General features: G+C 45.7%; 1 protein-coding gene and 1 pseudogene across 1 annotated transcript; one reads left to right on the top strand and one right to left on the bottom strand.

Moving 5' to 3' along the window:
* The first annotated feature begins 1988 nt into the window (after positions 1–1988).
* Positions 1989–2928, top strand: LOC135873917 (olfactory receptor 52R1-like; annotated as a pseudogene).
* Positions 2929–13574: 10646 nt separating this feature from the next.
* On the bottom strand, positions 13575–14573 carry LOC135886858 (olfactory receptor 52E8-like). The gene has a single exon (XM_065414650.1). The coding sequence runs from the start codon at positions 14571–14573 to the stop codon at positions 13575–13577; it is 999 nt and encodes a 332-aa protein (XP_065270722.1).
* Positions 14574–15112: the final 539 nt, after the last annotated feature.

Here is a 15112-nt window from a genome sequence, read left to right as displayed (position 1 = left end):
TCCTTGACTGCTAATGGACTGGAACATATTTCATCACTTCAGATGATGTGACTACCTCATACTGCTTCTTTCCAAATGAGAACAAAACTGTTGTGGGTAGACTTGAGAAAAAAGGGAAGGATCCAGTGAGAGGCTGGACTTTTCAGTCTAGGTACCACCGTTTATTGCACCAGAGTTGCTACAAGCTTGCAAGCTGTATTACCCAATCCCCTCCTCCCTAACTCTGAGGACTGAGCCCAGATGTTTACTCATGTTACCCCTTTATTGTAAGCATTAGCCCCCACACATACCCAGGTGGGCAGAACCGATCTAGGTCTTGGCTCAATAAATGTTCTTTAATTACCCTGCCAAATTCTCTGCTCCTGTTTACTCTTTATGTCTGTCCTGACCTGTTTGCCTTATGGGGATGGTCTTTGAGCACCTGGATTTGATCTTTTGCAGGTGTGCGTACATCACAGGACTTTCCATGCCCATGTCTGTCGGCTCTTACCAGGCAGACTTGAGCATTCAGCCTTTTAACAAGCTGTGGTTACGGGGCTTCCTGTTATGTGCCTTCTGCTAGCAGCTTGCCAGCCAGCGTTACTTTACCAGATAGGGCTCATGTCTGACCAAAGCAGCCCCCCACAAAACTATTTCTTGAACATTTTCTACCTTTTCTGCATCATAAATAAGTTGACTTTTCCCTTTAGAAATTGCCCTGAACCTTTTATAGAATTTCTTTAGTTCTTTATCTTCTTAATAACCTTGTTTTTCTGATCCTTAGCCCTAACAAGCATGGATTTTTCCCTGATGTGTTTAATGTCGCTTATCAATTTTCATAACTTCCAATTTGTATTGCTCGCTATTTACCCTTTCCCTCATGTATTATATATTGCTTTCCCCCTCCCCCTCACCTCAAATTGTGGCCTTCCCTTTGCCACTGAGCCTGGTTTTTAGCAAAACTGTCCACTTTCTTGACTGTGGAATCATGGCCATTTAGCTGTCTACTAAACTCTTCTTAAAGAACTTCCAAGTTTCATTCCCATTTTTCTTTCTAAATGTTACCTCCCAATCAGTTTTCCTGATAATTTGCTTCAGCTTTCAGGAATTAGCCCTTTTGTAGCATTCAGTCTCGATAGATATTATAGGTTGGGAACTGTTTCCTGTTTGTCCCTTTGAATGTAATCAGTTTGATTCTTTTATTTTGTTCTCCTCTATCATCGGCCTCCTTCTTTGTCTCTTCTCTAAACTAAGCAGTCCCAGACTTTTCAGTCTGTCCGTTAATGGCAACCTCCCCCATTCTCACAGCCTGTCTCAGAAATCCCCTTTCTATATGCTACACCATTTACAGAGACTGAGTGTCCAAAACTGAGCACATGTCCATCCCATTGCTTAGACATCCGAACATTGTCTTTGATTTTGGCACTGCTGCGAATGAATAGGTGTTTCCATGGAGCTGCTATCAATAACATCCAGGTCTTTTCCCTGATGTGTGTTCTAGTTGGGATGTTTCTCCCTGGCATGTGTCTTGCCAAAACTTTAGTTTTCTTACACTCTCAGATTTTGAGCAACCGGCTGAATGGGGAACTCTCTACAGCATGGATTCTCTAGCTTTGGTTTCATTGCATTAAGGAACAATGATGAATAATCAGTATTTATACTTGTGTTTTCTTCTGACCAGGACACGTAGGAATTATTGATGCATGGAGCAGCATCAAATATGGAATTAGCATTGTTCAGGTCAATCGTTCATAATTCATTTCTCTGAATAATGAAAATGTCATTTTTCAATACGTAAAGAGCGACCAATCTGCTTCCCCCATGAGAACATCCACCAGAAATGCACGTAGCATCTCATATTTACATTGTCTCTCCATCCAGGCATTTCTACTGTGATCATCACCCTAGATCCTGGGCACATAGAAGAAGTCAGGGGAAGAGACACCATTCTACCACACATATAGGAGACACTATTCTCCCTCAGAGTTGAACACTTTCTCCCCGCCTCCATGTCAGATTCCAACACAACCGACATCACCAGACCCTCCAGTCTCATCCTGCTGGGCATTCCTGGCCTGGAAACGGTCCATGTCTGGATCTCCATCCCCTTCTGCACCATGTACGCCATAGCCCTCTTGGGGAATTTCACCATCCTATTCATTGTGAAGAGGGAGCCGAGCTTCCATGTGCCCATGTACTATTTCATCTGCATGCTGGCCGTAATGGACCTGTTACTGACTACATCCACCCTGCCCAAAATGATGGACATCTACTGGTTCAATTCCAGGGAGATTGATTTCAGAGCCTGTCTCACCCAGATGTACTTCATTCACTGCTTCTCAGCGATGGAGTCTGGGATCTTCGTGGCCATGGCTTTTGATCGCTACGTGGCCATCTGCCATCCCCTGAGACATTCCACCACACTAACAAACTCTGTGGTGGCCAAGATCGGCCTGGCCGTGGTGCTGCGCGTTGGCATGCTTGCACTGCCCTTTCCCTTGCTGGTGAGTTGGTGGCCATATTGCAGAACCAATATCATCCCCCACACATACTGCGAGCACATGGCCGTGGTGAAGCTAGCCTGCGCCGACATCCGCATCAGTAGTTACTACGGCCTCTTTGTGGCATTCTCTGTGAGCGGACTGGATGTGTTTTTTATCGCTATGTCGTATACTCAGATCATCAGGGTCATATTCAGTCTCCGCACAAAGGACACTCGGCTCAAGACTTTTGGGACCTGACCTCTGTGCCATCTTAGCCTTTTACATACCACGTCTTTTCTCCTTTCTCCTGCACCGGTTTGGCCACAATGTGCCCCTGCATTTCCACGTTCTCATTGCTAACATGTACCTCCTGGTGCCCCCTATGCTACACCCCATCATCTACGGGGTGAGGACCAAAGAGATCCAGGATAGGCTGCTTCGGCTTTTTACTTATAAAGGGAGCTAAAGGTTTCTCTTTTGAGCTGGCTGATGACATGGTTTTGGGTTCTCTTCCTTAAATCACTGACTGGACAAAGTGACATTAAACCCTTTTGTGGCCTTACTGTGCTGTGTCAGCATGACAAACTGGGGAATCAGTCTGTGTACAACTCCTTAACTCAGAGGGTTACTATCTTTCTAATTGCTGGAAACTGGACCCAGGAGGCTCTGCCTTCTCTCCTGACTCTTCCCCAAGACCCCATCACTGTTGCTCCCTCTTCTCATCCCTCTGTCACTCTCTGGATCATCTCCACCTCTCTCCCCCACCACTCCAGTGGGGCTTCTTCTGCTCCAGGTTTGGAGGGGCTGCTGCAGCCTGAGAAGGAGCCTGCAGTCAGTGTAGCAAGAAACCTGGTGACAGGGCAATCAGAAGCAGAGAGGGAAGCCATGAAGGCATATAAAAGCATCTGAGGGTTGTGAGGCAGGCAGGTGAGGCTGTGCATCATACAGTTTATGGGCACTAAAGCTCAGCTAAAAAGTTCTGAGGGAAGGTAGAAGCCTGTTTGGCTTATTTCTTAAGCTCTCCATTCCCTTTTGTTCCTATCGGCTGTGGGCCTGTAGCTGCTATGGGGATGGGCTGGGAGCCATTTGCTCTGAGTCTTGCTTAAGGGATCAGCTTAGAAGCTAGAAGGACAACAGCCAAGAGAGACAGAAGTATAAGCCCCTGTGTTACCAGGGAAAGCCGTGGAGAGGCCAGGGTGGCTTCGGTAGCTCACAGGGAGGGAGATAAATGGCACAGCTTCCATTAGCCGGCTATTTACACACGTACACAGCACCATATCTGGAACTACAGGGCACCCATTGCCCTGGGGCTGAAGCTGAACGGTGAAGCTGAGTCTAATGTATGCTCTGCATGAGGCTTTTGATCACTATATGAAGGAACATAAATCCACACTGTGTAGAGTCAAGCACAGGAGTTTATTACGCACAGCGCTGGCTGAGTGTCACTTTGCTTATTAGGCTCAGAGACACTGCAGAGCAATTAATTATAATAGATTATATAGGGTGCTCACCGGGCAGAGAGAAGCAACCGGGATGGGTTTCCCCAAGCCCCTGGATAGGTTCTAGCAGCAAGACAAGATAAGCACAATAAGCCAATGGTCTAAAAAATTACATAATGGCTCCTCCCAAGGCTCAAATTAACATATTCTGAAACACAGGTAATTACCCCCGAATTATGTCTCTTCAAGTGTATAGGTTAAATCCTAATTTTGGTGTCCAGGGGAATGAGGTAGCAGCTCTCCTGGTTGACCAACAGGTACATTCCTGGAGATTTAAAGCAAAAGGCAGTAATTAGTACTTAACAATAACAATTGTTTATAAAAAGCAACAGAGGGTCCTGTGGCACCTTTAAGACTAACAGAAGTATTGGGAGCATAAGCTTTCGTGGGTAAGAACCTCACTTCTTCAGATGAGAGGCATCTGAAGAAGTGAGGTTCTTACCCACGAAAGCTTATGCTCCCAATACTTCTGTTAGTCTTAAAGGTGCCACAGGACCCTCTGTTGCTTTTTACAGATTCAGACTAACACGGCTACCCCTCTGATAATTGTTTATAAGTTTACCCTTGCATTTCTGTGGGCTAGGATTGGCATACATCTTTGAGGGGAGGGTGTCATAACTCATGTCAATCATATTAGGCCTGTCCCTGAACTCTGTCTGGGAGCTGAGGGGTATTGTACCACTATCTCCTCCCTGCATTAGGGAGTAACCATGAGGCCTTTCTCAGCGCTTCATGTGTCTATAACTCACGATAAGGACACCGAATTACATTTGGAGTTATGCTGACTCCGCTGACTGACTTGAAACACACAAGGTTATCTGTTTACCCCAGCTTCCTCTTAGCTATGTATTGTTCTCTGTTAGACAGCCCCCATCACCCAGGCCAAGCTGTGGACTCCGGGCCTATATGAAACGTTCTTAGCAGAAACTACAGTTAAGATCTCACATCCACATTTAATGGATTATAGCCCTTCACTATATCTAGGCTACTAGGCAACATTTGTGACAGTTTCCTCCTGGGATTCCATCTGGAACTGGGGTACCACTCAGCCCCCTGACCCCCCAGCCTGGGCTCCCTCTAACACTGTACAGCTGTGACAAGCTATCCCAAACAAAGCCCACAGTCCAAGTGCCTGAAAATTACTGGCCCAAGTTGGAGTCCAGGTCCAGGTCACATGAGCATATCTCGTGTCCTTACATGCTTTGATGACTCACAAGAACAGTCATTGATCATATTCTTAGAGAGGTGTATTTCTTCTATGACCCATTTTGAGAGGTAAGTGTCCTTGATAGTCCCTCAACACATAGCTGTGTTGCCTTATCTACCAGAGGAGTGTTATCCAGGAACACAACACATGTGTTTGATAAAAGTTCATGACCAATATTCAGTATTTCACACAGAAAGATGATATATAAATTAGGACAGAAAATATCATATTTCTTCTATATAAATCCATACTACGCCCACATCTTGAATATTGCATGCAGATGTGGTACCCCCATCTCAAAAAAGATATATTGGAATTGGAAAGGGTTCAGAAAAGGGCAAAAAAACCCACCTATTAGGGGTGTGGAATGGCTTCTGTATGAGGAGTGATTAATAAGATTTGTACGTTTCAGGTTGAAAAAGAGGTGACTAAGGGGAGATATGATTGAGGTCTATAAAATGCTGACTGGTGTAGAGAAAGTAGATAAGGAAGTGTTGTTTACTCCTTCTCATAACACAAGACCTAGGGGTTACCAAATAAAATTAATTGGCAGGGGTTTAAACAAACAAAAGGAAGTATTGGGGGGAAGGATAGCTCAGTGGTTTGAGCATCGGCCTGCTAAACCCAGCATTGTGAGTTCAATCCTTTAGGAGGCCATTTAGGGATCTGGGGCAAAAATCTGTCAGGGGATTGGTCCTGCTTTGAGCAGGGGGTTGGACTAGATGATCTCCTGAGGTCCCTTCCAACCCTGATATTCTATTTCTTCGCACAACACGCAGTCAACCTATGAAGCTCTTTGCCAGACGATGTTGTGAAGGCCAAGGCTTTAAAAGGGTTCAAAAAGGAACTGGATACTTTCATGCAAGATTCGTCCATCAATGGCTATTAGCCAGGATGGGCAAGGATGGTGTCCCTAGCCTCTGTTTGCCAGAAGCTTGGAATGAGTGACAGGGGAAGGGTCACTTGATTATTACCTGTTCTGTAATTTCCTCTGTGGCACCTGGCACTGGCCACTGTCAGAAGACAGGATTCTGGGCTAGATGCATCTTTTGTCTGACCCGGTATGACCATTCATATGTTCTTATACATGCATATAAACAGGATAATCAGATTTAGCAAATCATAACTTTCCTAGTGACACCTGACATGACATGCTTTGTACAAGATTTGTTAAAATTTCATAACTGTGGTAGCAACAATCATAAAAATTGTCATATTCAATCATGCAGCATCACACCATCTTCTCCCACGACAGTGCTACAGCTGCTAACCACCTAAGGAAGGAGCATTTCCCAGATTCTAGCAGGGCAAGCAGTTGGGACACTAGAGCCGCTGGAGGATGAGATAAGCAGATAAAAGCCTGGGAGCCTGCTCTTTATACAAAGAAAGGAGGAAAGAGTTCTTTAAAACTGAGAGGTGGATGTCCGTGAACTAGCTATTTCCTCTAAGTGTCTGTCATAAATATAAAGAGAAGGGTAGCATAAAATCCCTCTTTGGCAGTGTACTAAATCACTTTACCTATAAGAGGTTAAGAAGCTCAAATAACCTAGTTGGCACCTGACCAGACAGACCAATGAGGAAAGAAGATACTTTCAAATCTGGGGGGAGGGGGAGGCGAGGATTTGTTTGTGGCTCTCTTTGTTTGTTCCCTCTCCGGATGGAGGGAGAGACCAAGCAGGTACAACATCTCCTGAAAACATACCTGGAATGATCCATCTAAAATTACAGAAATTGTAAGTAAGGCAAGGAAATGTATTAGGTTATCTTTTGTCTTGGCTTGTGAATTTTCCTATGGTACAAAGGTAGTTTTATTCCTGTTTTTGTAACTGTGAAGCTCAGCCCAGAGGGGAATCCTCTGTGTTTTAAATCTTTTAATTACCCTGTAAAGTTACCTTCCATCCTGTTTTTGTAGGTGTGATTCTTGTACTTTTTTCTTTATAAATAAATTTCTGCTTTTAAGAACCTGACTGATTTTCAGTGTCCTGAAGACAAAGGGTCCCTAACCCTAACAACACGAGAGTTGTAAGAGATGCTGTTTTCACCTTGCTTTCAGAACTTGATAAGGATGGACTTAAGCAGAAATCTTGAGATAAGGTAGTGTCTGGAGGGAATTTGTATAAACAAAGGATAACCATTAGCCGTTGATGTATGTAACAGGAAAGTATAAATACTTGTCTTATACTGCTTGTAGGGGGAAGATCTGCCTAAGGTCAGGGGACCCCCAGTCCGACTGCAATCTTCCCTTGCAATTGCTCATAATAAACTGTCTCTGACTTGTTACTAACCAAAGTAGAGTGAGGACTTGTTTTCTTCCACACCTCAAATGACTGTTTCTTGGAGCAGCTAATCAGGGAACCCACAACGGGAGAGTCCATTCTTGAATTAGTCCTAAGTGGAGCACAGGAGCGGGTTCAAGAGGTGAATATAGCTGAAGCACTTGGCAATAAGGACCATAATCTAATTCAATTTAACATCCCTGTGGTGGGGAAAACACCACAGCAGCCAAACACTGTAACATGTGAGTAACCTCCACTCTTCTTGGGAAAGTGCAGGCAAGGGAAGGGGCACAGCAGAGAGACTGAGTCTGAGGAAAGGCAGCATGATCCTCCCACCGAATTAGGACCCAGAGCTGCTGACATTTGGTGGGGCCAGCTCCAATCATCAGAGGGGTTGTGCAGCTTTTTGCCTTGGCTGGACTGATACACAGACCCAACAGAGTGCTGTCTCCAGTTGCATATCTCCAAGCACACCCATGCAAGCGTCTAGGACTCTGCAATCCAGAGGAGTATACACTCTGGGGAAGGGAAGGGAAGGGAAGGGAAGGGAAGGGAAGGGAAGGGAAGGGAAAATGGTGGCTGTGTAAATGCCAATTAAATAAGTTTCATGTATCACTATATCCCATATTGTTTAATTGATTTTATTCAACTGCCCCCATGGATTTAAATTCATAATTGGTTATACCCTGTTATTTTAAGTTGATAAATAAAGGTGTGTTAATGCTAATTTAAGTATATTGGATATATATGATTTATAACTGGTATTTTTGAGTTAGACCCTCTCGTCAGACATCACCGTTATGGTGCTCTGCTCTATCAAATGTTCTGCTAGTACATGAGTGCCCCCTGACAATGGACTCAGCTCAGTCAGTGGTAGGACTTTCTTCTGCCCTCTAGGCCAGACATAGGCAGCCCCTCTGAGATACATCTTTATACACAGATACAAACAAGGAACACATCACTCTTGACGTATCAGGGTGCCACCCTTTGATGTATCCAGGGGCCTCCCGTTACCTTGTACATGTTGGTTCAATCAAAACAACCCTATCCATCATATTATAATTTTGACCCTGTCTGTAAGATGGGTGAGCATGTTCCCGTTATCTGTGGGGAATGTGCTAGTGTTGGGCTGTTCTGGTACCACCCTGCAATGTGCTTACATAACATATGCCTAATAACTCTTTGGTATGTGTATTTCTGTAGCATCAGCCCTGTTCTTGCCAGATTCTGTGTGCAGGGCCTGCCTCTTGCTCACAGCTTAACTTTGATTTATATTAGCAAAGCCCTGGCTACTTTGGTTCAGGCCTCAGGCCTCACACCGTGTCTGTGATACAAGGGTTTATGTTTCAGGCACCCAGGCACACAGGTGAGTGTTGCCTGCTCCCGAGTAACCGAGAGAGGAAGGGGGGAATTACAAGAGGCTCAACTTAAACGTATACCCCAAACTAAAAAAAACATTGTAAGAGAACCAAAAAGTGCCACCGTAGTTGAACAACAAAATAAAAGAAGCAGTGAGAGGCAAAAAGGCTTCATTTAAATAGTGGAAGTTAAACCCTCTTGAGGAAAATAGGAAGGCGCATAAACTCTGGCAAATGAAGTTTAAAAGTATAATTAGGAAGGTTAAAAAAAGAATTTGAAGAACAGCTAGCCAAAGACTCAGAAAGTAATAGCAAAAAAGTTGTGAGAAGGAACGACTAGGATGAACCATCATGGGCACTTTAAGGAGAATTCTATGCTGAGTAAAATACTTGCTCAAAAGGAGAAACAGAGTCATCCTCTGGGCCAGGCAGGACAGATTGGAAATGATTAAATAGGCTGAAGACAGAAGACAGTTATTCCTCCTTGGAGAGGGAAGATCCTTGATGAACGCTGCTGGGTACCAGGAAACACCAATGGATCTCAAGCCCTTATAGACCATACATCTGGAGCAAGCCAAACTAATAGGCTCTAGCCAGCCAACTTACTGACTAATGCCATCAAAGGAAGAGTACCGGTGAGTCTTCTAACCTCAAGTGTGAAGTCTGTGGGGTTGCATTCTCACAACAGAACTGCAGAGGTGCACTGGGATGAGGAAGTGGTTTCTCAGGTGAAGGTAATGTTTGAAGAGAATGGAAATGAGCTGCGGGTGACAAGGAAGGAGAAGGGAGCACAAGTTACCTTTCCTCGAAAGATGTGGTGGGAGACTGCCAGTTCCAGTTCAAGCGTCACTCCAAGGGCTGGTTCCTGCACAGGTGGCTAACTTAGGGGGCTGCCTGAAAAGCATCAAGAGGTCTTTTCTAAGGATAAGGTGATCAATTTCAATGACTGTGTCAAAGGTGTCCATGACAGGCAAAAGAGAGCCAGATAAGTTGCTCTCAGTAAAACTAAAGATGCAGCCCAAAGTAGGAAAAGGACTTATGATCGCGAGTCCAGTGGGGATCTCATAAGATGTGGTAACCATGTACGAGTTTGTAACCATAAATGCTGGGTCATAATAAAATACAAGGGAAGTGAGAGTCAAATCCCCACATTGTAGTTACTCACAATAATCCTGAACTGCCAATTTACACTATCCAGCCTGATCCTGAGAGAATGGTACATGGGGACCAGCTAAAACATTGAACTTTTAGTCCAAAAAGGGCTCATAGGGTCATAGAGCATCATATCCGGAGGAGACTGAAACCAAGGGGGCAAACACAAACCCTGATGAAAATAGACAGATACCTCAAATTGATCTGGTGTTACCTGGGGAGAAGGGAATAGAAAATATGGGTAATGAGCCGCCTGTCTTAAGAAAGTCCCAGAGATCTACTAAGGGTGTACTGACTATTAAGCTTAGAGATGATTATGTTATTGGTTCTATGTAGTCTTTAATGAATATTATCATGTATAGTATAAAGAATTGGACATGGGATGTTAAATATGTTAAATGTTCTTTTATTAATTGTAAATGGTTTTTTTTTATATAATATAATGCTGGTAAATGTTGATCATATGGGGCCCGGATATGCTGGTATGAACATTTTGGCTTAGGCAGACTTATAGTAAGGAGGAATGTTAAGAGTTGGCCCCTCACTAAACTTCAGTGAGGATTTTTGATTGGCCCTTTCCTAGTACCAAAAGGAAGGGGTAGGGTCGAAACCAGGCCCCAGAATCAATGAGGAGAGGCCAACATTCCCGGTCAATCTGATTGACAGGGTGGGCAGGCCAATGAGGAAATCTGGAGGTCAGGAGGTTCCCATCCTCTGTGTGAGCTGGGACTGCCTGGGCCAGAGCGGGATTGAGCTAAGGAGACAGCAGGGGCCTGGGCAGAGCTGAGAGCAGAGCCACGCCGGCCAGAACCAGAGAAGTAGCCCAGAGAGTTCAAATGGGAGCAGAGCTGCAGCAGCCCTAACCAGAGAGGCCAGAGAAGTAGTCCAGGGAGCTGGAGGCCGAGCAGCAGCAGCATTGGGGTCAGGGCTGGGGCTGGAGCAGTCTGGAGCTGGGTTCAGTGTACAGTTGGGGAGAGCAAGGGAGACCCTGGGCAGAGGGACCAGCGCAGGGAAATAATCCCAGTCAAGAGGCCTTGCAGGCCAGAATTGGAGAGGAATTGTAATTCTGTTGGGTGAGGTCGATGCTGCAGAGAAGGGCCTTAACACCTAAAGCCTGAGACATATGCCCACTGCCAGAGCAAGTGTCCAACCCGCGGCATCCCTGCAGCTCAGCCAGGGCCTGGGCAAGAGGCCTGGGGCATGTGAGGGACAGACTGTGAACTTCCCTTACACTCCAGAGAAGGCTGGTTTTGGAGTCTCTGTAGAAGAAGATGGGGTTACGTGTTTTCTTTATCCTTTCCATATTTCCTTTTTTTTTTTTTTTTTTTTTTTGGTTGGTCTTCAATGTTGAAAAGGTACAGAGTACCCTAGATCACCAAGGAAGGAGAGCACCTGGCATCTGTGGAGACCATCCCTAGAGCCTCTGGTGTTCAATGTTGACAAGATGGTTGGGTTAATTGTGAGGGCTGAGAATGATCCTCATGGGCAGGAGGATCCCCAGCTGGCCTTGCAACAATCCCTGAAAGGCAGGCGGGAGTCACAGAAGTTGCTGGCCCACCAGTAGACCAGGATGTCCTGCCTTCCGGTTCCCCTCCGCTCCTCCAAAACAGCCCTCGTGGCCCAGACCACAAGATGGAAGTCTCCCCAGTGCTGGAGAGGGACCTTCACCTTATGCTTGAAATCACAGGTGTCCACTAGAAAATGGTGAAGCTCATCCCACAGCACAGTGGGAGACAGGTTTATGGACCCATGATCATCATCTGGCTGGGCTCCTGTTATGACCCCGTGGCCCACAGAGATAGGCAGACCACTGGCATGACTACTGTACCTGTGGCTCTGCGCAACCCTTCTCTGTCCCCAGAAAGGGATAGGGAGGTGGAGGGAAGAGAGCAGCCCCTACAGGGTCAGGGAGGGGAGACCAAAAAAATGCCCTCTGAGGTTTGTCCAAGGACAGGGGAAATGACACGACCCCTAGGTGGCTGCAGTATAGAAGATGGAGGGGAAAGAAATGAGCAGCGTGGCAGGGGCAGGAGTGGGGCTGGGGCTGGGGCCAGGAACGGGCTTAGGAGCAGGGGCAGAAGTTTGATCAGGAACCCCGGCAGCAAAACTGCTGAAGGAATCAGAGAGAGTCTCCTTATTTCCTCTGCACCAAAAGTACAAGCACAAGATGGAGGCCAGTGTCACATGAGCTGATCACATGCCTTTGCATGTTTCAGTGAGTCATAGCAGAGGCCATAAACTATATTCTAGCCAGAATGTCCCCAGGTAAGTCCATCAGGTGGGGATAAGTTTCTTTCATGGCACATGGTATTCATTGTTGGGCCATCCACTTGACTATTTCATTCACATTGTGCTGGATACACTGAATGTAAACTACCTTGTGGGAGTTACCACAGGAGCAAATCCATAGTCAACTGCAAAATTATATTCAGCAAACCATAACTTTTACATTGACACCTCACATGACATATTTTTTACTAGATTTGTTGCAAATATATAACAGTGGTGAATATGGGGGTGTCAGTTTGTTGCATTGGGGGTACAGCTGGGAAAAGAGATGACTAAGGGGGGATGTGAGAGAGGTCTATAGAATCATGACTGGTGTGGAAAAAATTAATCAGGAAATGTTATTTACTCCCTGACATAACACAAGAACTAGGGGTCACCCAATCAAAGTAATAGGCAGCAGGTTTAAAAGAAACAAAATGAAGTATTTCTTCACAGTCAAACTGTGGAACTCTCTGCCAGAGGATGTCGTGAAGGCCAAAACTATGACCTGGTTCCAGTAAGAACTAGATAAGTTCATGTAGGATAGATCCATCAAGGGCTATTGGCTAGGATGGACAGGGATGTTGTCTCTAGCCTCTGTTTGCCAGAAGCTGGGAGTGAGCAACAGAGCATGAATCACATGATGATTGCCATGTTCTGTTCATTCCCTCTGAAGCACCTGGCACTGGGCACTGTCAGAAGACAGGCTACTGGGCTACATGGACAATTGGTTTTACCCAGTATGGCCATTCTGGTCTTTTCATTTAGACCCCAGATGTATCTGCCCCCTACTGTAACCCACTATATCCCACTCCCCTCCCAGAGCTGAGATAGATCCCAGGAGTCCTGATGGGGTCTCTCTCTCTCTACAGAGTTAGTAACAAAGTAAGAATAAACATTAAAATTTTGAAACTAACCAGTGTTCCTTAAGAGACTTGCCACAAGATGTGGGAACATATTAGTATTAGAGATGACTGGGTCCAATATTTATTTAATATTCTTTCATATATATATGGGGAGTGGAAATGATCCAGAGGGGAAGACAGGAGTAAGTGACAGGGCAGGGCCTTGGGGAGAAGACACACAGCAGGGGCGGAGCCCTGACAGAACAGGTGGGGCAAGATCGCAGTTTCAGGAGTCCAGAGACCAGCAATTAGAAAAGTGTCAACCCAGTGTATTGTACATAGACTGATTCCCCAGTTTATCATCCTGACACAACACAGTAAGGACAGGAAAGGGTTTAATGTCTCTCTGACTGTCCAGTAAGTGATTCAGGAAGAGGGCCCAGCACCATGCACCAGCCATCTCTGCACGAACTTCGCTCTGAGAGCCAGAGCACAAGGAGAAAATATTTAGGTGTCTTTATGGGTAAAGAGCCGCAGTAGCCTTCCCCGGATTTGTTTGGTCCTCATCCCGTAGATGATGGGGTGTACCAAGGGGGGCACCAGAAGGTAAACATTGGCAATGAGAATGAGGAAATGGAGTGGCACATTATGGCCAAACCGGTGCGTGAGAGAGGAGAAGAAATCTGGGATGTACAAAGCTGAGATGGCACAAAGGTGAGAGATGCAGGTTCCAAAAGTTTTGAGCCGGGCATCTTTCGTGGGGAGGCGGATGATGGCCCTGAGGATCTGAGTATAGGACACAGCGATGAAAAACACGTCCATTCCGATCACAGAGAAAAGATCAAACAGGCCATAGTAGCTACTGATACGGATGTCAGCGCAGGCCAGATTCACCACAGCTATGTGCTCACAGTAGGAGTGGGGGATGATGTTGGTTCTGCAATATGGCCACCGCCTCGCCAGGAAGGGATAGGGTAATGCGAGTATGCCACTGCGCAGCACCACAGCCAGGCCTATCTTGGCCACAACAGGCTTTGTCAGGATTGTGGAATGTCTCAGAGGATGGCAGATGGCTACGTAGCGATCAAAAGCCATGGCTACGAGGATTCCAGACTCCATCGCTGAGAAGCAGTGAAGGAAGTACATCTGGGTGAGGCAGGCACTGAAACTGATCTCCCTGGAATTGAACCAGAAGATGTTCAGCATTTTGGGTAGGGTGGATGTGGACATGACCAGGTCGGTGATGGCCAGCATGCAGAGGAAATAGTACATGGGCCCATGGAGGCTTTGATCCATCTTTACAATGAACAGGATGGTGAAGTTCCCCAAGACAGCTATGGTGTACATTGTGCCGAAGGGGATGGAGATCCAGACATGGGCTGTCTCCAAGCCAGGAATTCCAAGTAGGATGAAGGTGGAGGGGTTGGTGAAGTCGGTTGTGTTGGAATCTGACATAGAGTAGGGGAGAAGGTGTCCAACTCTGAGGCAGAATGGTGTCTTCTGCATGTACCGTATGTTCTCCTGACTTTCTGTGTGTGCCCAGGATGCCTGAAAGGGGAGGCAATGTTAGTATGAGACATTACATGCACTACTGGAGGCTGTTTTCATGAGTGAACCAGATTGATCGCTCTTCACACACTGAAAAATGACATTTTAATTATTCAGAGAAAACAACTATGAACAATTACCCTACTAAAGAAAATTCCATATTTTATGGGGCTCCCTGCATTAATAATTCCTACAATTTATGGTGGGGGAACCTTAATAGGCACCAGCAGGAAACACAAGTGTGGATACTGATTATCCATCATTGTTCCTTAATGCAATGAAAGCCAGGCTAGTGAGTCCATACAGTAAGGTGTTCCCCATTCATCAAGTTGCTCGATACCTGAGAGTGGAAAAGGCCAAACTTTGGAAGACATATGCCAGTAGAAACACCCCAACTAGAACATAGTTCAGGGGAAAGACCTGGGTGCCATTGATAAGTAGCTCAAAGAAATATCTGCTCATTCACAGCAGTGGACAAAACAAAAGCAATGTTCAGA

Source organism: Emys orbicularis, chromosome 1 (genome assembly GCF_028017835.1).
Source record: "Emys orbicularis isolate rEmyOrb1 chromosome 1, rEmyOrb1.hap1, whole genome shotgun sequence".
Classification (NCBI taxonomy): domain Eukaryota; kingdom Metazoa; phylum Chordata; order Testudines; family Emydidae; genus Emys; species Emys orbicularis.
The sequence above is the reverse complement of the archived record's forward strand: the minus strand, read 5'-3'. Positions and strand labels throughout refer to the sequence as shown.